This window comes from Rhinolophus sinicus, chromosome 4 (genome assembly GCF_057876585.1).
Source record: "Rhinolophus sinicus isolate RSI-liver-muscle chromosome 4, RSI-T2T, whole genome shotgun sequence".
In the NCBI taxonomy this organism is placed as follows: Eukaryota; Metazoa; Chordata; class Mammalia; order Chiroptera; family Rhinolophidae; genus Rhinolophus; species Rhinolophus sinicus.
Window position 1 is genome coordinate 51,114,611 of NC_142504.1, and position 27,963 is coordinate 51,142,573.

General features: G+C 39.1%; 1 protein-coding gene and 1 long non-coding RNA gene across 6 annotated transcripts in view; one reads left to right on the top strand and one right to left on the bottom strand.

Moving 5' to 3' along the window:
* Window positions 1–3,540: 3,540 nt before the first annotated feature.
* LAMB4 (laminin subunit beta 4) overlaps window positions 3,541–27,963 on the bottom strand; it is a 122,603-nt gene continuing 98,180 nt past the window's right edge. For 3 of the 4 annotated variants that reach the window (XM_088797813.1, XM_088797812.1, XM_088797814.1), the window contains exons 28-36: window positions 27,133–27,293; window positions 24,436–24,632; window positions 23,665–23,826; window positions 20,423–20,567; window positions 17,163–17,370; window positions 14,681–14,819; window positions 12,033–12,206; window positions 10,581–10,734; window positions 3,541–6,202 (exon numbers count right to left, since the gene is read on the bottom strand). In XM_088797813.1, the coding sequence (XP_088653939.1) occupies window positions 6,063–6,202; window positions 10,581–10,734; window positions 12,033–12,206; window positions 14,681–14,819; window positions 17,163–17,370; window positions 20,423–20,567; window positions 23,665–23,826; window positions 24,436–24,632; window positions 27,133–27,293 (1,480 nt within the window). In that variant the 3' untranslated portion in view covers window positions 3,541–6,062. Of the gene's footprint in view, window positions 6,203–10,580; window positions 10,735–12,032; window positions 12,207–14,680; window positions 14,820–17,162; window positions 17,371–20,422; window positions 20,568–23,664; window positions 23,827–24,435; window positions 24,633–27,132; window positions 27,294–27,963 lie in introns of those variants that run through there. The other variant, XM_088797815.1, reaches the window with a different exon arrangement.
* Window positions 11,388–27,146, top strand: LOC148758373 (uncharacterized). Of its 2 annotated transcripts, XR_016021088.1 has the most exons (5): window positions 11,388–11,941; window positions 13,791–14,217; window positions 14,719–14,824; window positions 26,360–26,418; window positions 27,024–27,146. It is a non-coding gene; the product is annotated as an uncharacterized LOC148758373 (long non-coding RNA). The 2 variants fall into 2 exon arrangements; XR_016021087.1 differs by lacking the exons at window positions 26,360–26,418; window positions 27,024–27,146 and having other exon boundaries at window positions 14,719–16,124.

Sequence of the window (27,963 nt, forward strand, 5' to 3'; positions counted from 1 at the left end):
AACTGCACTCCTGGCTCTGTCTCCACACCAAGAGAATGAAGAGTTGTGTGAGAGCAACTTGGTTTGGGGAGTTTTTCGTGGGGAGGAGTTTGCAGAGAGAGGAGAGAATTTACAACAGCTGCTATGGAGCATGTTCTTGACAGTGGGAGAGATGGGGAAAGGATTTTGTCCTATGTATGTATTCTGTTACATTTTGATATTTTCTTTTCTCTAAATACTGAAGTAAAGATTTGAATTGTTCTCAATTACATTTTTAGAGGAGCTAAACCATATGGTGATTGGATTTCATGTTATGCTTGAAAAAATTTTAATTGGGCAATGGGAGGGTGAGGAATGTAGTCTAAGTAGGTAGGCATGTGTGCGGTTAAAACATGGAGAAAAGAAAGCAGGGGAGAATGGATACTGGACAGCAGTTTCTAGCCTGTGCCCCGTCAGGTTCATTTGTCCTTACCAGGATCTACTTTCGGTTTTCCTTCACTTCATTTTGCGCCATGGTGCTTTTGGTGAATTGCACTCACCTACAGGCCAGGAGCTGCCCTTCACCTGGGATTGGTTTCTAATTAAGGAGAAGACACAGAATTGTTTTCTTAAGGGGCCACACCAGCTACCTCATAGTCACTTGTTTCCTGATCTTCATAATAATTTTCTGATGTGACTGGCTGGGTTGCAAATGTTTCCCCCTGGCCACTGGGAACACGCTTCCTGGCGCACCCACATATGTGTGACCCACCCAGTCCACTGTCCCCTGTGTTGCTCTCCCTTCTACGTTCAGTGTCTCAGATCTTATTTGCCTGCGCCAATTATTGAATCTTGCCTGTCTCAGTCTCTGTACTGCCTGGGCCCTACTCTTGGTCCCAACTTTGGATCTCTAACACCTGCCTTTCACTCAAGTCCTGCTCTGAGACACTCAGAATTCAGTCTACCGTGTTTCCCTGAAAGTAAGATGTACCCCCAAAATAAGCCCCAGTTAAGATCGTGTGGGGACAGAGTCCCAGAAAGTAGTTTACAGGCTCTCGGCCTCACGTGGAAGGGTGCTGGCTCGGGTGGTGGATGGCCGTTGGCTGTGGCTGATTGGCCGTCGGCTGTGGCCGGTTAGCCGATTGGCCGCTGGTATAACTGCTGCGGCTACGGAGGAGAGCCGAGGACTGCCGAGGACTGCCGAGGATTGCCGAGGAGCCGAGGAGAGTTGAGGAGGGCGAAAGAGAGGAGAGGAACAGAGTTGAGGAGAGTGGAGGAGAGTCGTCGGTCGGTTGGCGGAAAGGCGGACGGCAGGTCACGCGTCCGGTGGGCCCAGCCTCCAGTGAGACTATAGTGGTATGACTCCCCTACCTATGGCTCTGTGGGTGTTCCTTTTTGGCCTCACTATATCCTGCGTTCTTGTGTGGGGAGTGGGAGCAGAGACCCCGCAGGCCTCCCTGCCTGAAAAATGGCGCAGCGAGCAGGGTCTCCCGCACACAGATCGTCAGCCGGACCGATGCATTTAGTACGTTATGATGATGTTCAGAAGAAGATGACATGACTGTATTTGAATAAATATAGATTGTCATACATGAAAAAAGACATCCCCTGAAAATACGCCCTAATGCATCTTTTGGAGCAAAAATTAATGTAAGACTTGATCTTATTTTCGGGGAAATACAGTATAAGATCTGATTTTATCTTTGGGGAAACACGATACATGTCTCTACATTGTTCACTCACAACACCTCAATAGGCCGGCCAGTGCTATGTGGATGTAGCATTCACTTAACTCAAATTTAGAAAACTATTAGAATAATTATAACAGAGGCAAAGAAAATGTGTGTATGCGGATATATGTAAATATTTTATATGAAGAATTAAAGTGTATCTTCTGATCATATTATCAGTTGACTATCATGTTGTATAGGTGTCTTACATACTTTAATTAATTAATTAATTAATTGTTTTGTTGCTACAACAAATGATCTTTCTTCGATGGGAGGCACAGCTATTCTCCCATGAAAGCTGATAGAGCATCCTATGGGCAGAACATGGATCTAAAACCAAGAGTGGGAATATGTGTGATACTGCTCACAATTATATCCAAATGGCTCACAGGCAAAATTTTACTTCCTGTACCTATGACTTTGGGCTCTGATCTCCAAGGAAGTATGTTTTTACTAGATAATACAACAGCTGTTTTGCTGAATGGAAATACATACCCAAAAAAATTAAATAAAAATAAAAGAAATACATATTACAGGTTTCTCATGCTAAAGGGTAAACAGGCCAAAAAAAGGGGGAGATTATAATTTTGACTGGGGTAATTATATTGACTTTTCAAGAGAAGTAAATAGATCTGGGGGTCCACAGTGGCAGCAGGGCAGGGTGCGGCTACAATCTAGACAATCTAGTCCAGCCATGTCCAGGGGAAAATGTAATGTAAGAGCCCTCCAGCCCTACACAGGTAGGACCTCAGTCTTCAGGAAGGAAGATTTGGGTCGCTGTACCTGATAAAGAGATACTTGCTGAAGGCAGAGGGAACATGGAATGAGTAGTAAAGAGTATTTGGGGTTTATGATCCCAACTATAGCCTCTTGAAGCTACAGAAATGAAGTCTTCAGCCTCAATCCATCCTTCTGAATATGCAGTGTTTTGTATGTACTTATATTTTTTATTAGAAAATATGAAATAAATATTTAATTTCATGTTTATCTCTCTTCTTTCCCCCACTATTCTATAGTTCCTGGATGTTGGTGGTGAACTCCATCATTTTCATTACAAGTTGCAGTTCTTCAAGACAGAATAGTCCCAGAAGTGGAAAGAGTGGAGTGCAGTGAGACCACAGGCTTTGAGCTGGTGCACTCAGGGGGTGGTGGGTCTTCGGGTTGGTTCCCTCAAAGGCAGGTAGATGTGCTCTCAGATGGCTGCAAGCGTGCAACATGTGTTTGATGCAAACATTTGTTTTTGTTTTAGAATTAAAAATAAGATAAAGAATGTATTATGATATTAAATGGAAGTAAAGAAGTGGACTATAATGGAAATTTTTAATTTGTTGATGCCTGGCGTCAAAATCCTCCCTACCTTGGAAGATTCCAAAGATAGGTGGAGGTAAAACTCCCCTCCCAGTACCAAAGCCAAAGGGGGCAGATATTCTCTCTTCTCACTCCCTGGCAGCCAGGGCACATGAAGAGGCTCAGACAACTGGATCCTTATTCTGCCATGGATGCTGAGTCATGAGAGAGTGACATGCGATGCAGAGACAGCTGGAAGGTAACAGAATGGTGGAGAGTGTCCAGAGGGCCAGCATTAGCAGCCCATCCTGATGCTAATGCTGAGGTGTGATCTTGGATATATCCCCAGGTGCATAAGTGTCTGTGGTTACATTTACTCCAGCCATTTCTTCAATTCCATGTGCTATCAGACAAACTTTCTGTAAGTTCCTTTCCTGCTTAATAAACTATTGCTGGTTTTCAGTGTTTGCCACCAAGAACTCAGACTGGTAAAATAATAATATTTAATTTTTTTAATTGTTAGTTATTTGGATTCTTTGTATTTTTAACATAAGTAGTGCTTCAATGAATTATTCACAAACTTCGCCATGTTTAAGATGATTTTCTTAGCATACAGGTTCAATTGATCTTAGGAGAGATCTTGCTACACATTGTCAAATTGCTTTGCTTTGTGTAAGAGATTGTTCCATTGACTCTTTGCCTTGATCACATCTTGAACAACTGATACGGCATTAATAGAAGATAGGATGATTTATCTGACATTACTGAGGAATGAGATTTCTCACACATGTACCTGTTTTTTAAAGATAGCCAATGTTTATCATTTTCAACACCAAAATTTAGATAGAATAACCACATTTTTTTAAAAAAACCTTCTATTTATTTAAATGTGTTTTTCCAGGACCCATCAGCTCCAAGTCAAGTAGTTGTTTCAACCTAGATATGGAGGGCGCAGCTCAGAGTGGCCCATGTGGGGATCGAACCGGCCACCATAATGCTCTAACCAACTGAGCTAACCGGCCACCGCTCCCAGCATGTTGTGTTTTTTTTTAAACATAATTTTTTTTTAAAAAAATTGGGGAATATTGGGGAACAGTGTGTTTCTCTAGGGCCCATCAACTCCAAGTCGTTGTCTGTCAATCTAGTTGTGGAGGGTGCAGCTCAGCTCCAAGTCCAGTCGCCATTTTCAGTCTTTAGTTGCAGGGGGCACAGCCCACCATCCCATGCGGAAATCGAACCGGCAACCTTGTTGTTGAGAGCTCGCACTCTAACCAATTGAGCCATCCAGCCACCCCAACACCACTTTTTAATTGCAATCTTTCCAAAGTGCATCACGCACTTCCTAACTTCATCAAACCTCAATCCCCAGAGGCCTATGGAGATGATGGGTTTATCTTGCCCTGGATTCTCCAGGTTACTGTGCTTTTTTTCATGGCTGGGGAATTTTCTGTCTCTCCAGGACTCAACAGCCTCCCCATCAGAGGACAGAAATTCTTCCCTCTTCAACCCTTTCCACACCCTCTAGCATGTTACTTTATAGTCTCTGATCACTGAGAAAGTAGAACAGTTGAATGTTGTTATTGCAAGTGACAATCATACTTGTAAAATTAAGCCTATCATTTGTACAAAGTGGAAAGTCAGTATCCTGGTGGGAAAGCTGGGGTGTGTTCCACCCTCTACATTAAACAGTTTAGACTCTGTGGCAGCTGTATTTTTTTTAACTCTCTGGTTCATTCTGGGCACCATTCTTTGGTAGAGATTTCCAAGTCTAAGTGCTGGGCATGTGGAGCATTACAATCGTGTATTTCAAGAGAGATTTCTGGAGTAGACCTTCCTATAGGAAAGTTTCATTCTATTATTCTTCAGGATCTCCAAGGCAAACTGCAATTTTCCTTAATAACCTACTTTTTAAGAAATTTCATATTTATGTGTAATCCTAAAGCCCCTTTATTGAATTTTTGAATCCATCTTTTATGAGTCAGTCCTTAATAGAAATGGGTCCAGCTGCATTTCCTCTTTCATACATCAGTGTTGACGTATGTTATTTCTTTTAAAAAAATGTGGGGCCAAATTCCCTTAAAATAATCTGTTTGAAGGATAGCTTCTATAAACAGCAGCAGTGTGCTCTATTATATATCATATATGCAAAAAAGTTAACATGAATGTATAGACCCATTTGAAATGAGACAATCTGAACTTTTACACTAAACAATAACAACATAATTGCTAGTCTTTTAGAAAAACAAGTAGCAGATTTACAGTAGAAATGCCTGCAGACAAATTATGAAAAGCAGTTCTATATTTAGTTTTGAATATTGTTCCAGTGCTACTTGGGGAAAACAGAATCCTTTGGTTGAGAGAATAAACATGTAGGAAAGTGGGTGTAAAAACAAGTTACATTTTGGATTGTATACATTTTATTCAGAATAGTAGTTTTATAGATAAAGCAAATCTAAATAAAAATAAAATATGGGACAATCTAGTATATACATCCATATTTATTCCATCCTATACTAGAGATATTGATTTATTTTAATTTGTTTTAGTTTATTCATTTTATTTTATTGTGGTAAGAACATTTAATATGAAATCTACCTTCTTAACACATTTTTAAGTGTACAGTACATTATTGTTATAAAATGTATAGTGGATCTCTAGAAGGAATTCATTTGCTTAGCAGAAACTTTATGCCAGTTGGTTAGTAACTCCCCATTGTTCCCCAGCCCCAGCTTCTGGCAATTCATTTAAACTTTAGGTTCATTTGACTGAAATGAGTATTAGTAAATAGAATACTTATTTAGATTTGTACTTGTAGTATGTAACTAATTACTTTTAAGTTATGAAAGGCAAGAGGAAAGGTTTCTGAAGCCAGAGACAATCTCTTGTTCCCCTTTTTATTCCATAGGAATTGGCATTTCCTGGGCCCAGTTCCACTCTCCAGCCACTGAAATCTGCAGCAGGGGGAAGGCTCCAGAAAGGGGAGGCCTAAGAGATGACCACTGTGTTCCCTGAGCTCAGCAGAGCCCCTCAGTTTGCTCATCAGAAACCAGAAACCAAGGCACAGGCTTTCACTTACTATAGCTCTGCCTAAATATAGCAGGCTGCATATTTACTTTCTTGCTCAATAATTTCATTTTTAATGGCAATAACTTGATCTTCCAGCTGTTTCAGTTGATCAGCTTTTTCTTGTCTACTTAGATTCAAATCTTGGATCTTCTTTTCTAAATCTGAAAAAAGAAAATGAAGTGAATGATGTATTTCCATTTGATAGACCCTGCCTGGATTCCCATGTGATACCAAACACAGGAATTTATGTGTCTCTTAAAGATATATTTAGTTTTATGTTTTGATTCAATAGACAAAACATTTATTTCCACCAGACTTGTCAAGGGTTTTACATAAATCAAAGCAGATAAACTGATATTTCTGCCTAAAAAATATATCATACCTCAAGGCTTTTATCAAAGTGATTCTATAGCTAGATAGAATTTATTAGAAATGAAGAGACAGATGACAATCCTTGATCGGATTTGGTGAAGTGCTCTATTTCCAAAGGTTTGTTCTTTCTATTTTAACTTTACTTTTAAAAATGTGTTTTTCACTTTAGTGTTTCACAATATTTCAGTAAAAAGGACTAACATTTTCATTTCATTCTCCTCTGCTGATATTGAAGTCCTTGAACAGTAAAAGCAAAGCAATGTCTTTCCTCACTTTACTTTCATCCATCCATCCATCCATCCATCCATCCATCCATCCATCCATCCATCCATCCATCCTTCAATCAACAAATACCTGGGAATCATATTAAACCCTAAGAAGGAACCCACAGAGTAGTGGGTGGAAGAGGTAGAAAGAGCTATAGTTAACAGTGTGAGGTGGCCTTTAGGAAAGAAACTGGCTTTAGGTTGAAGTGTAACTTCCAAATGAAGGAAGGCAAATATTCCACTTCCCTTGGTCAGATCACACATGGATACTCAGCTGGCTTGGGGTAACTGTCAGTCTAGCCATGTGTTTAGAGGAAGGAACCAGATTGTGAAGGTATTTGAAACTGTCCTGTGAACAAAAATTGAATTAACTGGTGATGTTTCATATGAAGGAAAAAAGATTCAGGGCATGTGCTATAGCGATCCTCAAGTATTTGAAAACCAGAAAAGCAGAGTAAATGTGGTTTGTTTTTTTTGGTCATCCTGAGGAAATAAAATGAAACCAGCAGGTGGAAGCTCCATGAAGATTTTTGTCTGAATATAAAGAACTTTCTAGTAGTCACAGCTGTTCAAAGACTAAGGAGCTGCTAGGAAGGTGGTGAGCATTCTGTCACTAGAAACTTTTAAACGTAGATCATTTTGGGATTGAAAAGAGGATTCAGCACTGGAGGTATATTTCTAAAAGAATACAATACCCCGTGTTCCACCACATAAGTTAATAAGATTGTGCTGGTTACTTTTCATTTGCCCCACCAGATCCACTCTCCATGCTGTGTCCTGGAAAGCTAGCCTCCGACGATGACAGCACCTGGCTCCCTGACCTCTGGCTTCCATTCACACTTGGCCGCTGCCTGGTTCTGAGAAGTGAGCGGAGCTGGGGTGAGCAGACTGCGTCCCTGTAGAGCAGCAGGCCCTGGCAGCTCTTCCATCTCAGCTCCAGTTCCTGCAGGGGCGGCATCCCTTCTGCTCCAGCCTTCACAGCCTGCCTCACGACATTCACACTCCTGCTTCCCCTGCCCCTCAAGGCCCAGGGACGCTAATGACTGCTGACTGGGGCTCCACAGAACCTCCACACCCTTGGATGATCCCTTTAATTTCTGTGCACTTTTGGGAGTTCCTCTCACCAAGAAGTAGAGTCTATTTACCCTTTTCCCCAAACCAGCTTTACAAGTTGCTTTGACCAATAGAAATGGGAAGAAATGATGTTTCAGGACCTCAAGAGCCTCACAGTTTCTGTGCTCATTCTCGTGGAACCCTGAAACCACAGTGCTGAAAGCAGCCTGGGAGGAAAGGCCCCATAGCGAGAGGCCCAGCCTCTCAGCCGAGCCCGGCAGACCTGCCAGCTGACCCATCAGCTGATTGTAGCTGCTTGAATAGACAACTCTGCTTATAAAGACATGATCCAGAAGTATATCCAAGGACGTTTTCTGTTTCTCGCTGGGACCCTGACTAACAAAGTTCTATGGAAGGACCCTGGCTGCAGACGGGGGCCCACTCTCCACTCTCAACTTTGATCCTGCCAAGGTAAGTAAAGCTTCTTTCTGGAGTCCCACAGACATCTCTTCCTAACAGCTCTTGTGGTTCACGCTCTTCTCAAGTGGCAGCGTTGGGAAGGTGGCCAAACCCATGTCTGTTTTTCCTATCTTGCTGAGTTGTGAAAACAGCCTTAACGTGAAAAGAGGAAAAGTGGAATGCATTATTCTAGACCCCTCTGAGAAGAAGTCCCCTAATTTCAACTTCTCTTCCAACCTAATTTCAAGAACTGTGAAAGTTTTCATCTATGGGGATAAGTGGAAACAATTTGGACCCTGACATAAAATACAACACAGGAAATAATTCTCCCCATGTTTTTGCTCCAATAGTAAGGGCCAAAATCTGGGAATGATAGAAACTGATTTTCACGTTATTGCCTATGGAGTGGAGTATAAGGCAAAACACATTCTGTCTTTTTTCATTTTTCCTAGTACCTCTTTTTAAAAATGATTAGGAAAATACTGAAAATGAAAAAAAAAAAAAAAATTGCCCACAAGCTCACTACTTTGAAACAATTATATAACTATAAAAAGTGTTTTTCTCTTTCCTCTTCCCCTCCCCAGAGATAACTAATGTTAATCGTTTGGCGTATCTTTCCTGACTTTGGTCCACACTAATGTTGCATTTTCATTTTTGTCGCGTCCTAGTGATGAATAAGAGGCTGTAAGGAAAGAGGCTCATTTTATAACAAAGACGCGTTTATAAGTGAGGAGGTTGGCTGATTTTAAAACTTTGAGAGTAACTTATATTACAAATGAATATGATTATTTTAAAGTTTTGGGAGACACTATACAACCAAAAGTAAAACTAGACCACCCATCATTTGATATTTCTTGATGATTTAGAGGTCTCTAATGACATGATGATTGCCCAGAAAAATCATCAGCGGACTTTCTGATGGTACGTATACTATGTGTGCACACTTTGTATGCATCGAAATTTCCATTTTGATAAAAATCTTTGTCCAGAATATGATTCCTTCCAGATTGCTACCTACAGACATGGGCTAGATGACCTAGCGCCCTAGAGTCTAGATCATACAGACTCCAAAAGAGTTATTTATTTGCACGAGGTGAGAAAATAAGCAGCATAGATTAGGTCAGGGTTTCTCAACTTCGGCATCATTGATACTTTGGACAGAAAAATTGTTTGTCATGGGGGTGGGAGGATGTCCTGTGCATTATAGGATGTTTAGCAACATCCCTGGCCTCCACCCACCAGATGCTAGTTGTACACCCCCCCCCCACCCCCATTGTAACAAGCAGAAATGTCTTCAGACATTTTTGTCCCCAGAGGATGGGATAAAATCACAGCCTGTTGAGAACCATTGGGTTAGGAGAAGGGCGTTTCAAGGTGACCAAAGGTAAATCTCAGTTTGTGCTGATTAATGCAGAGTGGAGGCTCATTAATACCCTTTTAGGTAAAACCATGTAAGAGGCTTCTTATTTTGCAGTCCCAAAGGTATAAACCCAATTCCTACTCCTCTCTCCTCAGTGGATTCATATGTGGTTAAACTATGTTAATGATAAATTGAAATTGGCATAAATTCTACCAGGAAGGTGGAATATTATGATGTTATTGTCAAACTGATGGAGTGGCTAAAAGAATAGATAGAACTATCATACGTTCCAGCAATCCCATTTCTGGGTATGTATCCAAAGGAAATGAAATCTGTATCTTGAAGAGATCTAAACTCCCATGTGTGTTGCGGCATTATGCACAATAACCAAGATATAGAAACAACCCGAGTGTCTGTCAATGGATCAATGGATAAAGAAAAAGAAATATATATATATATATATATATATATATATATAATATATATTTGATATATATATTTTAGCCATAAAAAGAAGGAAATACTGCCATTTGTAACAACATGGATGAAACAGGAGGACACTGTGCTAAGTGAAACAACCCAGACAGAGAAAGACAAATACTGTATGCTCTCACTCCTTCCACTCATATGTAAAATCGAAACCAAAGAACAAAGTCAAACTCACAGAAACAGAGAGTGGAGTGGAATAGTGGAATGTTGGGGGCTGGGGGACATGGGGAGATGTTGGTCAAATGGTACAGCCTTTCAGTTATAAGATGAATAAGTTCTAATGCACCAATCCAAGGACCTAATGTACAGCATGGTGCTGACTATAGTTGATAATATTGTATATGTGAGTAGATCTTAAGTATTCTCATCACAAAAAGAAAAAAGGTAACTATGTAAGGTGATAGATGTGTTAATTCATTTAATTGTAGTAATCATTTCACAATGTACACATCTAGCAAATCGTCACATCGTACAGTTTTAATATATACAATTCTAGTTGTCAATTATACCTCAATAAAGCTGGGAAAAAAGGACTGATACCTGTTAGTCTTCTTATCTTGTCCTTTGTATCTCCAGCCAATTTTTCTGCTGCATCTTTTAGCTGCTTCACTTTTCCTAATGTTTCCATTGTCAATCCTGCAGCACTTGTCTTATGTTGGAGACTCGCATATTGATTTTTCAGCTCAACAAATTCCTGTAACAGAGCGACACTCCCATCATCAGAAAATATTTATAAAGCATGTACACATACATGATGTTGACTGATACTGTTCATAAAAGGAATACAAGAAACCCTAATCCAGTCAATATAGTTGAGTTACTCTGATATTTCCAACAGGGCTTTCATTTGCATTTTTTTTTTCAGATTGAAAAAAAATCTCAGCTTTTGTCAATTAAAAATAAAACATCTTTGTTACAAAATATCAATCATGATTCTGTGTTAAGGAAACGGTAGAAGGCACGAGTTTTTTGTCCTGAACTACGGTAAGGCGAGAGCAGAGGACAGAATGACCCAGTCCCGCCCTTGACAAATCTGGGTTCAGTTGGGTTGAACAGCTGCACAGGCAAAATGCAGGGCAGAGTGAGCAGTGACAATTTCGAAGCAGCAAGGATAACATGATTTGGTTGGCAAAAAGGTTAGAGAAGTGAGGTAGGAAGGGAGGCAGGAAGGGAAGCAGAAGTGTTAGTATGAAGATTTCCCTCAGAGTTAGACTGGAAATCTCTGGGGTCAGCCTGTGTGGTTGCCAACCGAGGATGTTACATAGGATGCTGAATAAAGGCCAGTTGCAGGAATGGAATATGGAGGTGGGAAGAGGGTGGGCAGGAGCACCTTCTTAGCCTCTGTTCCCTAGAAAATGTTCTCAACCCCCAAGTCAGTGGAAAATTTATCCAGCACATTAGGGATTAAAAAGAAGAGAATACACCAATTGCAACAATGCTTTAACATTTTTCCTTTGTTCAAGCTACCATACTAATGCTACAGACCAAACATATCCTGCTAAGAAAATGAGATGACAGGTTCTTTCAGCAACCTAAATTAATGAGCCACTTTCCACAAATGTTTAATTAACTCACTGATTTTTGTAACTTGATCTATTCTCTGGCAGGTGCCTTGCACTGCTTCTTCTCTTATACTAGGATATGTGATTTGATTCAAGGGCAAATACCTACAATACAGACCAGTGACATAAATTGCAAAAGTTTGGAAGTTCAGGAAAAATTTGGCCAGGAGACCACTAAGAATACTTGGGTGAGGAGAGGTGGAGTAAACACCCCAGCACGGTTTGGCCAGAGGACTTCTGCCCCCTCAGGGACAGCACCCCGCTGCAGAGAAGCCTTCATGCGTCGGTTCGCCACGAACCTACCGCACTGAGCATGGACCGGCCCTACAGGAAGTGCTGGTAAGTGGCACAAAAACCCGCGGTTAAAGGATCAGCCTTCAAAGGAGCACTGTGTGTCTGCTCTTTTTGGTGGCAGTGGCAGGACAATGACCTCCTCAAGGCCCCCAGCCTGGCGTCCGGCGGACTGGGCCTGAGCTTCTGCCTGGATGGCTCGCTCTTGAATCCTTCGCAACTTGCTCTGCAGCCGGGAAGGCCCGTCCTCCAGGGTCGACTGTTGTTTTGCTAAGTCCAACGCATTCCTGGTCTCCTGGGCTTGAGTTTCAGCCTGTTGATGATTTAAAGACCAGAAAGGAGAAAGTCTCTTTATGTAACAAGAAACAAACAAGAAAATAAATGATATAATTACTCCTCGGAAAAAAAGCTAGGTATAAAGGGAAACAAAATTGTTCCTTGGATTTTTCTGTTCTGTTTACAAAAAAAAAGAAAAAAAAGTTTGACTATTTCAGACATACAAAAGGGTCTAAGAGGCAATATGATACATATCCATGCACCCACCAGCCAGTTTAAGAATAAAGCATTGCCAGTGAGCCAAGGCCCGCAGTACCACTCCCCATTACAGCTCCTCCCCCCCTCAAAGGAACCACTACCCTGAATCTAATATCTGTCATTCCATGTGCTTCCACATGTTTTTTACTATATCCTATGCAGTGTTTCTAACAGTATACAGTATTTCCTATTTTTAACTTTCTACAAATGCATTATTAATTTATTCTATTTTTATTTTCTAATTATTTTCTAGTTGATGCACGTAGCTTCTAATTTTTTCCCTTTATAAACAATAATGAACATGTTATACTTTGTTCTTATTTCAATGACTGTACTTGTCATATCTAGAAGTCTTACTTAAATATTTCTCAAATCTGGTCATTTGTTATCGCTTGTTCTTTGATCATACTTTTATACTTTGATTTTCTTAAACATAGTAAATATTCTTATTTTGTATTCTATATCCAATAATTGTAATATCTGCAGTCTGTTGCATTTACTGTTTCTCTTATTTAAGGTTTATTTCTTTATGTCTTTTGGGGGAATTCTCTGAGGCTTGGTTGTTAAGGTGCATTCCTTTGGAGGGGATTTTCTGTTTGCCTCTGTCAGGCATAGGAGGGCACTACAAACCCAGGACCACTTTAAATGACATTTTTAGCTTGAACTGTTGGTGCCGACCAGCTAGTGTGAATCCTAGCCCCAAACCCCTGTGAGAGTCAAAGCTCTGCATTTCTTAGTGAAGATTTCCCCCTCCACCCAGAGGTAAGTGTCTTTACTGGCGCGCTCTCTCTCTGTAATAGTTTAACATTTCACTGAGGATTTTCCTTTTGGGGCCCCAGCTCAATGTGGAGGTCTTATTTCCTCCTTGCTGGGCTTTATTTTCTGTCTGCCATGTCTGGTGACCATTACAACGCTGATACACGAGAGATTAGCAGAAGCCCTCTGCCTGTTGTCAGGGTCATGCTTAATTACCTCTCTGGATTCATGCTTTCCTGTCATTTTTGACATCCGAGGATTTCCTCTGTTTCTTACCAAGTCAGCTATACATTTAAAACAATTTTTTAAGTGTCCTACTAACATTTTTAGGTTTTTTTCTACTATGAGGGTTCCTTGGGGGTACTGGTCCACCATATCTTTAGAAATAGAAGTCCCTTCCTGTGCCCTTGGGCATATGTCAGAGTTTTTCTAGAGCAGGAATCTACAACTTTTTCTGTAAAGGGCCAGATAGTAAATATTTTATACTTTGCTTTGTAATCCATAAAGTCTCTATTGCAACTATTCAAGTCTGTGCCACTGTAGCACAAAAATAGCCATCGACAATATGTGGATGTATTCCAATAAAACTTTGTGACTTTGGATGCAGGAACGGTTGGTGCTCCTTTTGGTCCTGGGTCTACCTTCTGTCAACCCCGTTCCAGAGAATACGCCTAGAAGGAGGAAAACCTGGAGGCCTTCTTCATCCTTTTGCTACTGTATATATGCAAGCTCTTCATGTCCAACCCTCTGATTTTCTGGTGCACTACTTCCTGTCCAGTGGCTTTCTGCTTTTCTTTTCAAGATGCATGTATTTAGATCTATGAAACACAGCTGAAGAATAGAGACTGAGTAACTCGCAGTCTGCTGGGAAGGGGGTGGGCTAGAGGATGGAGCCTTGAAGAACTCGACTTCACACACCCTGGGACTGCATCCTGTCCTGTCCTACAATTGCCAGCTTTCCTACCCTGGATCCATCACATAGGTTAAACCATAGCCTTGCTCCTCTGAACTCTGGATGGAACCCTTTCTTGGAGGTAAGATATTCTTTCAGTCTGAAGATACTCTGATGAGATTTTATGTGCATTTAGTTACAAAAACCTGGCAACAACTAACTTTATTTCTCTGGTTTGTAAGCTTTAAAAAGTCTATTAGTCTCCCTGGTATCAGAAGGGTTGAACTCTGGCCTCAAATCTACCTTTAATTAGCTGTGTGCCCTTAGGCAAGACACCGAACCCCTCTGAGTCTTTGTTTCCTTATTTACAAGCTGGTGGTTGTACCTGCTTTACTCCCCAGGACTGGTCAACAAGGAAATGAAATAACGCTAGGAGAGCTCTGTACAACATTAATTAAATGCATAATACCACCATAATCTTATATTATTCTCACAATATTCCCATCCGACACGTAAAGCAAGCATGACATGGGAATATGTAAAAACTGGGCTGTTTCTACCCTCAAAACCTATTTCATGTTAGTTTAAAAGAAAATAGAGAATACCTGCAATGCATTCTTTTTTATTTTTGTTATCTCTGCAGTCAGCTGTGTGATGGTAGAATTTGCCCGTCCTTGAGTGATTGGAACTCGTTGCAACTTATTCAACATTTTGTCAAGATTTAATAGAACATTTGCTGCTTCTCTAAGGTAAAATATTAACATAGCAGATGAGAAAAATGTGCCATTATTCATTAATTTCAACTTGAGAATTCATTCGACTCAACCAAAAACTTCACTGAATTATTTATAAAGTAAATTTAAATTACCTTTAAGCAAGGCTAAGTGCTGGAGTCTTCATTTTGAGAAATGGGCACATCAAATTCCAGTAAAAACACATATATATGCATGTGCAGATACAGATTTTGCCAGATATGGAAATCAAGAGTACAGGTCTTGTTTCTTAATTTGTCAGAAGCAGAGAAGTTTGGGGATATAACTGCCAAGTTTTGAACAACAACAAAAAACTATCCTCAGCCAATTCCAGTGCTCTGATCTCCCAAACTTAAGCAACAATTTCTAACTCCTTATTGGAGTGGGGGGTGACCGAGTCAAGAGGCTCCACAGAGAGAAGAGAATGAAAGGCCCTGCATTTTCAGACTGTATTTATTCAGGTTTATTTAAGCTTCACTGACATTCCAGCCGCCCAGGGGCCCAGTCAGAGGTTAAAATCACAAGCATTCCAAGTGATAGGCGGTTTTCTAGAAACAAGCTCACCTCAAGTCAACATTCATCAGATACTTAGCTCTATGGGCCCCAAGCCACCTTTGGGAGAATGTACCAAGTGAGTAAAATATCAGACCGACCTTTGCAGAGGCATAATTACCAATGCTTGTGCCCAGAGCCAAAATCGCTAACTTGCAAAACACCCACCTTCCTTATTCTACCCATCCTCTCTTCCCAGTGGTAATCTCGCTCTTAAAAAAAGAGACTATTTATTCAGAACAGTTTTAGGTTTGCAGTAAAACTGAGAGGAAGGTACAGACATTTCCCATATACCCTCTGTCCCCACACACGCACATCGCCCCCATTCGCCATTATCAATATGCTTCACAAGACGTACGTTTGTTACAACTGATAAACCTACACTGACACATCATAATCACCCAAATTTCATAGTTTACCTTAGGGTCCATTCTTGATGTGCATTCTATGGGTTTTGAGTAATGTGTAATGAATGGCACGTTTCCATCATCAGAGCATCATACAGCGTATGTTCACTGCCCTAAAATTCCTCTGGGCTGCACCTGTTCATCCCACCCTCCCCCAACCCCTGGCAACCACTGATCCTTCTACTGTCCCCATAGTTTTGCCTTTTCCAGAATGTCCTACATTTGGAACCATATACTATGTAGCCTTCATTTTCTACATTTCTTTCCCTATTGTTACTGTGGGGGTTCTGGAGGCTTCCCTTGTCATAACCCTCCACCCCCCACCGCACACACACACCATATCTTTTTACTGTAGTCTTTTTTCCTTTAGATTTTCAGTGTACTGCTCATTATAGTAAATTTAGAAAGTAGGAAGAAGAAGAAGAAGCAGGAGGTGGGGAGAAGGAAGAAGAGAAAATATCAGGAAGGGAAAAGTTTACCAGTAATCCTACCAACTTTTAAAATACTGGCATATTCTAGCATATTTCTCCTACAAAATATTTCTTTTCTTGATTGAGATCCTCTCCCATGTATAATCTGTTACCTTTTTTTTTAAAGCATTCACATTACCCTGTAAGAATCTCTGCATGTTATTAAAAACCCTTCATCCACATCATTTTTAATACCTGTGTGATTGTACTGCTGTTACTTAATCTTCCTAGTTGTAAATATTAAAACTGGAAGGGGTTGGACTTACTTGAGTCTGGTACACTCCATTTATATAGGTGGGTTATGAGACAGAGAGGGCCGCTCAGGTCTTGGCTCCACTGGACATCCCACAATGGTCGTGGGTGTTGGTGATGTTCCCAGCATCCAGCTGCCACTGTGGCCCTGACCCCCAGCACCCCAAGCTTGTAAAACACCAAGGAAATGTGTTTCTTGGCTAAGTCAATAAGGGCAAAATGGAGCTTGAGTGAGTTAACTCTGTGTTCCATGTATATCGTTTTACTCCATACTGCTGATTGTAAATTTAGAAAGTACCAAAAATAGGTAAACAAGAAGGAAAAAAAATACTCTGATATTCCCACCACTTGCTAAGATACTGGCATATAATTAGTATATGGAATTTACTGGTGCATATGGGTATAAAGAGGTAACAGATCACTGGAAAGGCATTCCGAGTCTAAGGAAAATGGGAAACAGGCATCCCTGCACCCTGGCTCCCAATTTCCCAGCTTCCTGGCGCCCCTCCACAGACAGCTTAGCTCTCAATTTTGGTCCCAAATTATTGGAGGGTAATTTCATTTGAATGTTCTAGCTCCTTAGGCAAATATTTTTCAGACGGCCTCAGCAGCTGGCCTGTGAGAGCAAGAGGAGAATATTAATACTGTACTTACTCAGCTGCTTTTGCCTCCACCAAAGCTTTCTGGGCTCCATCTGCTGCTTTATTTAGCCTGTCCTCATCTGTCCTGGAGTCCTCACAGAGTTGCATGAGTTTCTGTATTTTGTCAAGTTCATGGGTTAGATTCTGTGATGCTATTGGCAGGTGGATGTCAAGTACACGATTTGCAACCTTCTCTATGTCCTCTGGAGGCACGTTTTCCTCTTAAATAAGAAGGTGGGTTTCAGGTCATTATGTCTCCTTATCAAACACTGGAGCTTTTAAGTACAACTCTAAGTCAAATGCACTCGCAGGCGATTGTCCCTGTCCCCAGAGCACAGGGATTAGATTGTGTATGTCCCACAGATTCTCCTTCATCCTCAATGTGCCCTTCACTCTGGAAGAGATGCTCATGCTCTGGTGGTGCTGAACACATGCTCCCCAAATGCTTGTTGGAAAAATGAAAAACTGCAGACTTGGGATACTGTGTATGTTCTACAAAATGTCCTCATAGAATTTGTTGATTATAAGCACAGATTCAAAAGCAATTACAATGTTTAGATGCCTGTCACTGGGATTCAAATACAATGAATGAAATAATAGGGAAACACTGGGTTTGGACTCAATAAGACTCGATTCTAATCTTCCATGGCATTAAAAGGCTCACACTTTTTGCTCATCTGTATAACTAATTGGGTAACGATACCTGATGCTACTACTCAAAGGCCTATTTTGAGAAAGAAATACAACAATACAGAGTAAAGTACCATGAGAATAACATTATGAAGGAACATTTAAATACATCTATGCCCTGCTTTTCAGAGAAATAAAGTCAGCCCCCTTTTGAGAACTGACGTGGAAGATGGACTATCAGTGTTTGGGGTAAAACTGTCACGGAGTCACAGTGCTAAGTCCCATGTGGGAAGTTAGAGGTGAATTAGACCCAGATGGGACCCTCAAGGGGTTTACCATCAAGCAGGGAAATGGAAGTCATTCTGTACAAACGCTGGTCATGTAAGGACAGAAGTGATAACTGCAAGACAAAATTCTGTGGGATCCAGAGGCAGAGGAAAAATGCCTCATGAAGAACTTTCCCCAAAAGGCATGTTAATGGAGCCTGGGAGGACAGCAGACATTACCCTGGTGGAGATGAGGTGAGGGGGAAGGTAAAATGCATTCAAAGTGGAGGGAACCACGGAGGCAAATGCTCATGGTGGAACAAGCAACAGCTCAGTGCTCCTCTTGGTGGGAGAGTGGGGTGTACAATTGGAGGAGCAGACATTCTGAAAGGCTGGGAGCAGATCCCACAAGCCCCTAAATGGGAGGCTGGGAACTTGGAATTTCTTCAGGAGGCAGTGGGAGCGCAGACAAGTCTTAGCATTTGGATGACATGGTGTGAGTATATATCCTTTGTGCAATCATTTTTGTTTTAGCTATTTTGTTGAATACAAAAGGAATATTTTACTTCCTGTGATGTTTTTGAAAAAAAGTGACAATAATTTTTTGTGAATAAATGAAAACCATATTTTCAACAGAATCCAGCAGCTGACTCTTTAAAAATAATAATTCTTTTTGTAAAAATGTTCTAATAAAAAGTGATTTTCATTTAACCATATATTCAGTCATCAAACATTTATTGGCATTTATTACGAGATTACAAATTCAAATTTTTTATATGGAAATTTCAGGAGAAGTGACATATAACTTTGTTAATAAGGAATTCAGACCATAAGGAAAATAAGATGGTCAAAGAAAGGCTGAAGAGGGAGGACACCCTACAGTCTAATGATGATTTTATTTGGGCTTTATAGCGAGGAAAAGAGAAGGAATGGGTGGGTGAAAGGCACTGCTTCCTGGTGACCCACGTTCTTGGGACCCTGCCCAGAGAATTTTCTTTATGGAATAGGAGTTTTCTCTATGCCCAGTCTAATTTTTGTTGTAATAATCTAAACACAGTTGTTGTTGTTTTAATTCCTTGACTTAAAGTAAATTTTTTATTAGTAATTTATTCAGTAGCAAAGAGAAATAGGACAATTAAGGGAATCGTCTCCATGACCCAGTGAACTGTGTGGAAAGCAAGTAGAACCTACTCTGAACCATTGCTGGGGCTCAGAACCATATTCCACGATTTTCACACAACTGGTCTGCCAGTTTTGATTTTGTTTTTATTTTGGTGCTGAATTGATTTGTATCTGCAGAAATAGCTAATATGTTCCTCAATCCAACCAGTTCCTGCATCTGTGTCTAGTCCATACCAATTCTAGCTAACTCATTGAAAATTGCTTTTGAACAAGCAAACAAAAAGTCCAGTAGACTGGTTCTACCCCCATTCATTTTTACTGATTATTTGGTCAATTTTACTGATTCTTTTTACTGCTTAATTTTTTTCTTATCTTGAAAATCATGACTAGACACTGCTAATACAATTTCTAGAAATACCGAGATGGCAAAAATATTTGGCCACAGGGGTCTCTTACAAGTATTAAACATATTAATGAAATGATAGCACAGATTGTAACAGATACCCCAATTGTCAATTAATTCATGTGGAGAGTGTTAAATTGTTGAATTTGGAAGATGGCTATGGAACAGAAAGCCTATTGACATTTGTTCCATATAGTCCTGTACCCAAGCCACATTACTTGCAGAGAGTGAGATTTCGTGTCAGCTATACTATCTGATTTTCATCTTCAGCTAATAATTCTCCAGAGTTTAAAACAAGCCTCTCCCAAAATAAGGTACAATGAAAAATAAGTTTATAATTATAATAGTAATTCATAATAATAATGAATGAAAAAGTTCCTTTTGGCCAGTCATAGAGAGCAATATGAGGCTTGGAAAACAGTCGATAATAATCAATAACCAAAATTTTAGATGCTACCTCACTACGGTATTTGATACAGTAACCAAAGTTTGGCATATACTCTGTCAACAGAAAACATTATAAAATCCTAACATTAGGGAATCTGATAGAGGCATCATGTTGGACTTCCCTTTTTTTTTTTTTTTTTAAAATAACTTTAAACATCAAGTTCATTTGTTTGGAATTTTAACTAAATTCTAGGATTTATTACTAACTCATAATTTTTGTTTTGGTACAGAGTTAATATTTTGGGATTATTTTCATTTAGAAAATTTAAATCAAGGGGTATATCATGTTTCTGATTTAGACATGTCATTTCCAACTTATGTAATTTGGAATTGGTTGTGATGTTTGAATACATATTTAAAAAAGAGAAAAACAAAAACTAGTCCTAATATTTTTTAAAAATTTACCTAACAGAAATTTTTTCAGTTTTTTGATGAAAAGATTCATATTTTCTTCTTCAGATTCACTTTGGTTTTTCATATTCCACAGTTTCTCACTTAACTGTAAGGCATTGATTTTGGAGACTTCTGCCAGTTTACTTATATTTTTGATCTGAAATAAGAAAAAAAACAACAAAGACGAAAACACAACAACTAGGCATGTTCTGTGATGTTTAATTGCGTAGCTGGACCAAATAAAACTGTCACTAAAAATGAAATAGAAGTGCAGATAATTAAACAATGGATTCATTTTAAAGGACTCTTTTAAAAGATATTATTTGCTTTCATTGTCATGTTTTCTTAATACTGTAAATTTATCTCAAAACATTATTAGTATTCAAAATCATTATTTGAAAACAATATTGACTGACCTAGTACCAATAACTTTTCCTGACTCAAATCTAAAACACAAATTCTATTTTAACGAGACTTTAGTATTCCATAATATCAACAAATTTCACAGAAATTACTTAGGACTGCTTATTTACAGTGGCCATTATGTTTAACACGTTCAGAGTGTTTTCTTCTATATACTCATAAGTTAAAATAGTTACTCTTCTACACCTTCCTCAAATTCAAAAATATACTTTCTTTGAATGCTGAAAGAAAGCATTCCTACTATTAATAAATGAGTTTGAACTCAGCGCAGGCTACAAAAATAAATTCCACTTTGTACTCTCAGTAGAGGGATGATAGGACTAAAAGGTTTAGAGCCTAGAAATGCAAATTCTTCAATGTATGATTTGAGAAAGGTCATGGACTTTTTCTTGGGATTCCAACAAATCTGAGAAAAAGAAAAAACAGAAAGCAAAGGACAATATCACCAACAAGTTAAGCTGCGTTGAATAAATTAATTGTGACAGAAGTAGGGCTAATTGGGATCAAACATAATTAGGGGGAAAAAGTCTCCCTTTATTTCCCCACAAAAGAAGCCTGCTTAATTGAGCCATACATATTTTGTGGAAAGGGATTTATTTGTATCATTGGCACATGATGAAACAATACAGAAATATTTACATGATTAAAAATATGCATCTTAAGTGTTTTGAGTTGTTCCTTAATTCTCTAGAACTTTTTAAACTTTAAAAAAGATAGCAGTTGCTAAGAGAGTAGATCTTAAAAGTTCTCACAAGGAAAAAATATAACTATGCGTAGTGATGTTAACTAAACTTTTTGTGCTTATCATTTAGAAATATATACATATGTCAAGACATTATGTTGTATACCTAAAACTGATACAATGTTATATGTCAATTATATCTCAATATAAAAAAAATGGATAGCAGTAAGAATGCATAACAGTAAAATGAGAATTCCAGAAATAAATACTCTGGACAGGAAAGCACCAAATTATACAGATGAAATCTGTGGAGATTAGTGGATGCCATATTCAGAAAGAGATTGCTAAATTACTTCACTCTTAAAACATTTCTCTGCAATCCATCCTCTGTCACAATTGACTCCTGAGAATTCTCTCACAATCTCTCCAGCACTCTTCTAATCAAGAGGAAAACAGCACACCATTTTATCAACATGACAACCCCTGCCCGCCACCATTTTCCTGTAATGTGCTGATTAAGCCAGACTCTGCTAATACGTACTTCAGGGGCTATCTTTTAAAAGTATTAGTTTAACACAGGGCTTGTTTAAATGGTGTGAAATTTCTGTTTTTTTGAGAAGGGACACTATAATAGTTTAAAATTACAGTAAACAGTTAAGGATAGCTTAACTACCAGAACGCAGGACCAGGATTTGCATTTGTTATGTTCACTGCTGTATTTCCATCATCTAGATAAATGCCTGGCACATAGTAGGTACTCAATGCATATTTATTAAAATAATGAAGACTAACATATAGGTGAAAAACTATGTAGCTATACAGAATATGACTATGTAAATAAAACTTTCCAACATTTAGCAGGTACAGGGAAGTTCTCCAGCTTGGCTAATCTGAGGTTCTGGAGCACCCAGAGCAAGGATGCAGGACCAGCTGGGGTTCAGCCTCACAGAGCAAACTTGCTCTTTGTGTGTGTTCACGTGAGTGTTTCTGCGTGTGCCCACGCACGCATGGAGCATAGGGGTGCTTCTCACCCCTTCCCCGAGCTTGGCCCCTCTCCTCCTCTCAATCTGAGATGTCTTCAAATACATTTCCTTTTTGTTCAGGAGTTGGTTTCTGTTGCTTGCAAACAAGAATGCTGTCTGATATAATAGTTAACTTAAATTGGTAAAAAAAAAAATCAGCTCTTTAAGAGCTTTTTCTTCATCTAAGACTCTATGTATATTGTCAAAAAGCAGCAAGCTATGGAACACATCATCATCTTGTTCTCAAGACGAATGCAATGTATTCACAGAATATCTAAAATTATATTAATCCTTTCAAGATGTATACAATGTATCCACAGATGAAATCTCAGGGGAGATTAGTCCATGCTATATTCAGAAAGAGATTGTTAAATTTCTTCACCTTAAACCTAAAATTGTATTCATTTTCTCAATATAATGTATTCACACACACACAAAAAACTGCAGAAAACTAGGTAATTAAAAATTATATTCACTTATCAATATGATCAGAAAAGTAAATGAAATCATTGAAAATTATTAGAGATTCAATTATCAGGTAATTAAATATTAAAACAACTTTATCATATTTACCAACATAGGAAGGAGTTCAAGGCATAGGGTATATTCCTAGTAAAATATTTTTTAACATTACATTAAATTCTAACATTAAATTTTGTGTATTTGGTAGATTTCAAATATACTCTTGAACTGATGAAAAATTATTCTTTACTTTGAGAGATCTATAGTTTTCAAATCTCCAAGGCTAGGCGTCGTCACATTTCTATGTTGTTTGCTATAAAAGAAACATGTCCACACAAGTCTATGTCCTACAAATATACATGTATTTACACACACACACACACACACACACACGTATGTTGGAAAGTTCAAGAACTTAATTGTCCCACCTTCGTATACATAAATATTATAGAAATAAGAAATATGTCATTATTCACATTTACTTCTAAATCTACATTTATATCTATATCTATATTTTTATCCTATATTTCCAGGCATAAGATGACCTAATATCTAGAATCTACCCTTTTGCTTAGAAGCTAAATGGCAGTTTATAAAATTTCAAATAGTTTGCTGTTTTTTATTGCTACAGCTTTACAAATAAAGCAAGAGAAGACATTATTTACCTGATTCTTCAACCCTTGAACCTGGTTGCCCAAATTATGAATCATAGGCTCTGCTTCCTGAGCTTTCTGCAGGGCATTCGTCGAGAGGGTTAGGGAGTCACAACAGTTTGGGACACCATGGGATGCAAGCACACATGGCATGTCCCCTCGTTCTCCACATACCTGACAGCAGAAATGACTTACGTTAAAAAGCAATCTTGCTGGCAGGTTTTTTTTCAAATACCATCCAGGCTCACTGAGACAAGGTACTGCTCTATTCATATGCATTCCTTCAGCAGTTGTTCATGTTTAAGTACATAGATGTGACCCACTATGTGTTTCCTAGGTAACTGAATCAGTATCTAAATTATTTGTCATCAGCATTGTGCCAATCAGTGTTCTTTTTATACTTAACAGTTTTTTTGGGGAAATTGTCAGATGTCTAGCATTCCCATGTTAATTTCATTTTCTAAAAATAAAAATTACCTTTTACTTATAAGGAGGCAGGAGGAGTAAATGCCTGTAATCTGTACCATTTTGGAAATAGTAAATAATGTAAAGTAATAAAATCAAATCACAATCTTTATTCTTTGATTTTTCTCAAACTTTGTCTTAAGAAATAAAAAATGTATTTATTTATTTATACATTATAGAACTGAGCATATTTGCTACATACATTTATGAAATAAAAAATAAAAAGAAATAAAATCTAAGACAAGAAAATACAATTGAAGCGGTCTGTATACCACGGAAAAACCCCAGATTGTTTACTACACCATCACGAATATTTACCTTTTGCTTCAATATTTGGATATCTGGTATCTTAATCTGCTTTAACTTTTCCAGTGACGAGTTTTCTTTTGAGGTTAGTGTATCTAAAATGGTAAGTAAGTCATTTCTGGTTTTTTCAGAGTTATTTATGACGGAAGTAGTTTTGTTAGTTTTCTTTTCCGCAGATGAAGATCTCTGATAATACTTCTTGATGTTCTCTGAGAAGTCGACAAGCAGCACCAATTGAGGGAAGATAAATTTTGTGAAAACAAATGAAATTACACATCGGCTGTCAGAATAATCATTCCACAGTTTGACTGCTGTGTTGGTCTCAATGACCAATAGAAAATCCAACGTCCTCTTCCTTCAGTTTGCACTTACTGGGGAAGGATTAGACATAGTGCAGTAAATATAGATACAATCGGACATTGAGATTTAAGTCTGCAGACAGGGTTTGTGTGTTGGGTCACTCTTTATGGTCTGGGTATATCCTTGAGCAAATTGGTTAATCTCTTAGATTGTGTTTGCTTATCTGTAAATTGGTAATAATGTGTGAGGACTAAGTGCGATAATATGAAAATACTCTGTGAAGTGTTCCACAAATGTATTAATTACATATTAATTAGTATTAATTACAAACCCTAATATGATAAGCCAACTCAGTTTACCTAGCCATACAGAGCAGGGGCTGATGAACTTGTTCTGCAAAAGGCCAGAGAATAAATGTTTTAGGTTTGACAGCCAGAGCATCTCTGTCACAACTTGTCAACTCTGCATTGCTGAGTGAAAGCAGCCCCAGACAATACATAAATGAACCTGTGAGGCTGTCTTCTAATGAAACTTCAGCTACATAAACAGGTTGTGGGTAGCACTGCCTGGCGGATGGCTGGCGGACTGCTCACCTCTGACGTCAAGGCTGGCGACAATGGCTCACACGCGAGTGCTTTCTATGTGCCTGTCCTTCCCAATAACTTTCTCCCTTAATCTTCATAAAACACTGGGAGGTGTGCATTCCTATGAGCACCCTCACTTTACAAGTGAGAAAACCAGGCTCTGCTGACCTAAGTTATTTGCCTGAGGTCTCGCTGACGGTAAGAGGGAAAACCAGGATTTGAAGCCAGGTAGTTTGAGTCTGGAACCTGTGTTTTTAAGCACTTGTCCATATTTTCATTAAAATATGGTATATTTTAATGTAAATGATGATACATGAGGGCTTTAAACCATAACTCCGTATTTCAGGAACCAGAGGCCAGGGTCCTGCCCTTTAGTGCCTACATAACCCTAATCCAGGTGCCAACCCACCATAGCTTTTAAACCTTCCGGTTCTTATACTAACATACTCTTAATGTATCATGGTTTTCACTTATCATGAAACAAAACAAAACGAAACCATGTTCCTATCGCATGGAATGATTTTCTTCCTTTATTTATTGGGCAAATTTATCTTCAATCTGTGAAGTCCAATTCAGTTGTCACCTACTCCCTGAAGCCTTTCTTACCACACCCAGGAAGGATTCCATTCTTGCTATTCTGTTCCCAAAGCAGCTTGGAGATGCTCTAATGTAGTCTTCTCACTGTTTGGGATTGTCTAGATGCCTGTCTTCCCACAAGAGGGGAATAACTTTAGGGCAAAGGCTTGCTGTGCTCATTTTCCCATTTCTACTGCCCAGCACAGTGTGAGGCATAGAGAAAAGGCTCACGAACTGCTATTGGACTGCAAGTTTGGAGAAGATTAGCACGAGGGCAATTTTCCCTTCCTCCAACCGGCTTGGGTGACCCCTGATGGATTTTCAGTTCTTTCAGTGGGCACCTTCTTCCAGATTAGGAATCAGAGCAAATTCCTTACTCCTGACATAGCATTTACTGAGCATCATCAATAGTTATTTCACTAAATTTAAGTCTTTCTTTATGGTCATAATTGTCATCTATTTTTTTTCTCTTTTAGGTCATGATCTTGAACATGCACATAGTACAAGGAAGAGCAGACAATGCTTTTGCCTTGAGGTGGGTTTCACTTATACTTCCCTTTACCTCTTAATTAGAAATTAGATGGGTTAGGTGCGAATACAAGTTCAGTGGTCTCTCCTGGTAATAACAAGTTGTCCAGTTATAACGGGGATCTCATCAGAGATCAGGAGATGAGCTAATCAAAGTTTTGCTTCAGAGTTCCAATTCTCCTCCTAGTTGATCTGGCTTTGGCACAGCTCCCATTCATTTTTGAGCACTACGCAATATGAATTACAGGCTTCTAGCATGTTACACGCCTCCAAATCTCTACAAAGTTCTTATAAGAAAGTCCTTTTTGCTTCATATTCCTTTGCATTTATGGTTGCTGGACATGGAGTGGCTTGTACTCAGGAAGGCATAGAAACATCTCTCTTATTTCCTTTTTGGCCATGTGAGAATTTCTAAGTTGCTGATTTCACAAGACCCCTTGCGTGATTTGGCACTAGAAGATTACTTTGGTTTTTAGTATTTGTTTAGTATCAGACATTGTTAGCTTTATTCATTATTTTGAGCAAATGCTATCTAGGCTCTGCAATGTTTAAAAAGTTGAAATATTCATGTACAAATAATACCTTCAGTGGGTGTGTTTTCATGTTCTGAAGTGCTCGGGCGCCATGGCAGCAAGCACAGGGTGACTCACTGATGGAATGCCTATGGATTTCACCAACCTTTGTCCAGACACAGACAGCTGAAGTATGTTTTCTCACTCACCAATGATGCTTGCATTAAGGGCACTGGAGTGCAAATCAATTTCTTCCTGAAGATTTTCAAGTAAGAGGTCTGCTTCCCTCCTCATTTTTATTATTGTTTCTTTCAGATCCTGAAATTCATACACTGTTTTCAGTTGCTTGCTTAGCTGCACGATTTGTTTCCTACAGGGGAAAATGAGAATAAATGTAGTGAAGCTTGTATTACATTTCATAGATTGGTGGGAAAAAAAGATGTAAAAAGTTGTCCTCATTATTAGGGCAATTACCTCATAATTAGAATGGATTCGCTCCCCCCTCCCCATTTTTCATTTGACAATTTATAATTCTGTTTATGGCTTATCTGTTTCTTGTTAATTCCACTTCCTGGAATATTTCAACACTCACGTAAAATATGATCAGCCTATAAAGTCTCGTAGAATAAAGGTTTTTGAATCTTTCAATTTCAACTATTTATACCCTTCCTGTCTCCCTTTGCTTTAGGTTTTCAAAAACATGTATTCAGACATGGCCCAATCAGTGTAAGAGATCCAATGTACTTTTGGCTTGCAACGCAAAACCCCTCCCCCATCCTAGGGCGAAGGTCAGTTCCTCATTTAGAATAAATCTGCTTCCAGGAAGCTTCCTTTTAGGGCTACTTCTGTACAGAGTCTTCACTTCGAATTTCCACACGTGCTGAGCAGATTTCCTTGCGGCTGAGCGACTCTGGTGTCTTCATCTGCCATCTCCTCCCTGTTTGATGGTGGCACTGTGAGCCCACTTCGGTTTGCCGGGTGCCGCACAGAGTTGGTTCAAGTGAATAATTAGTGTGTCCCTCAAGAGGGGGAAACTGGGT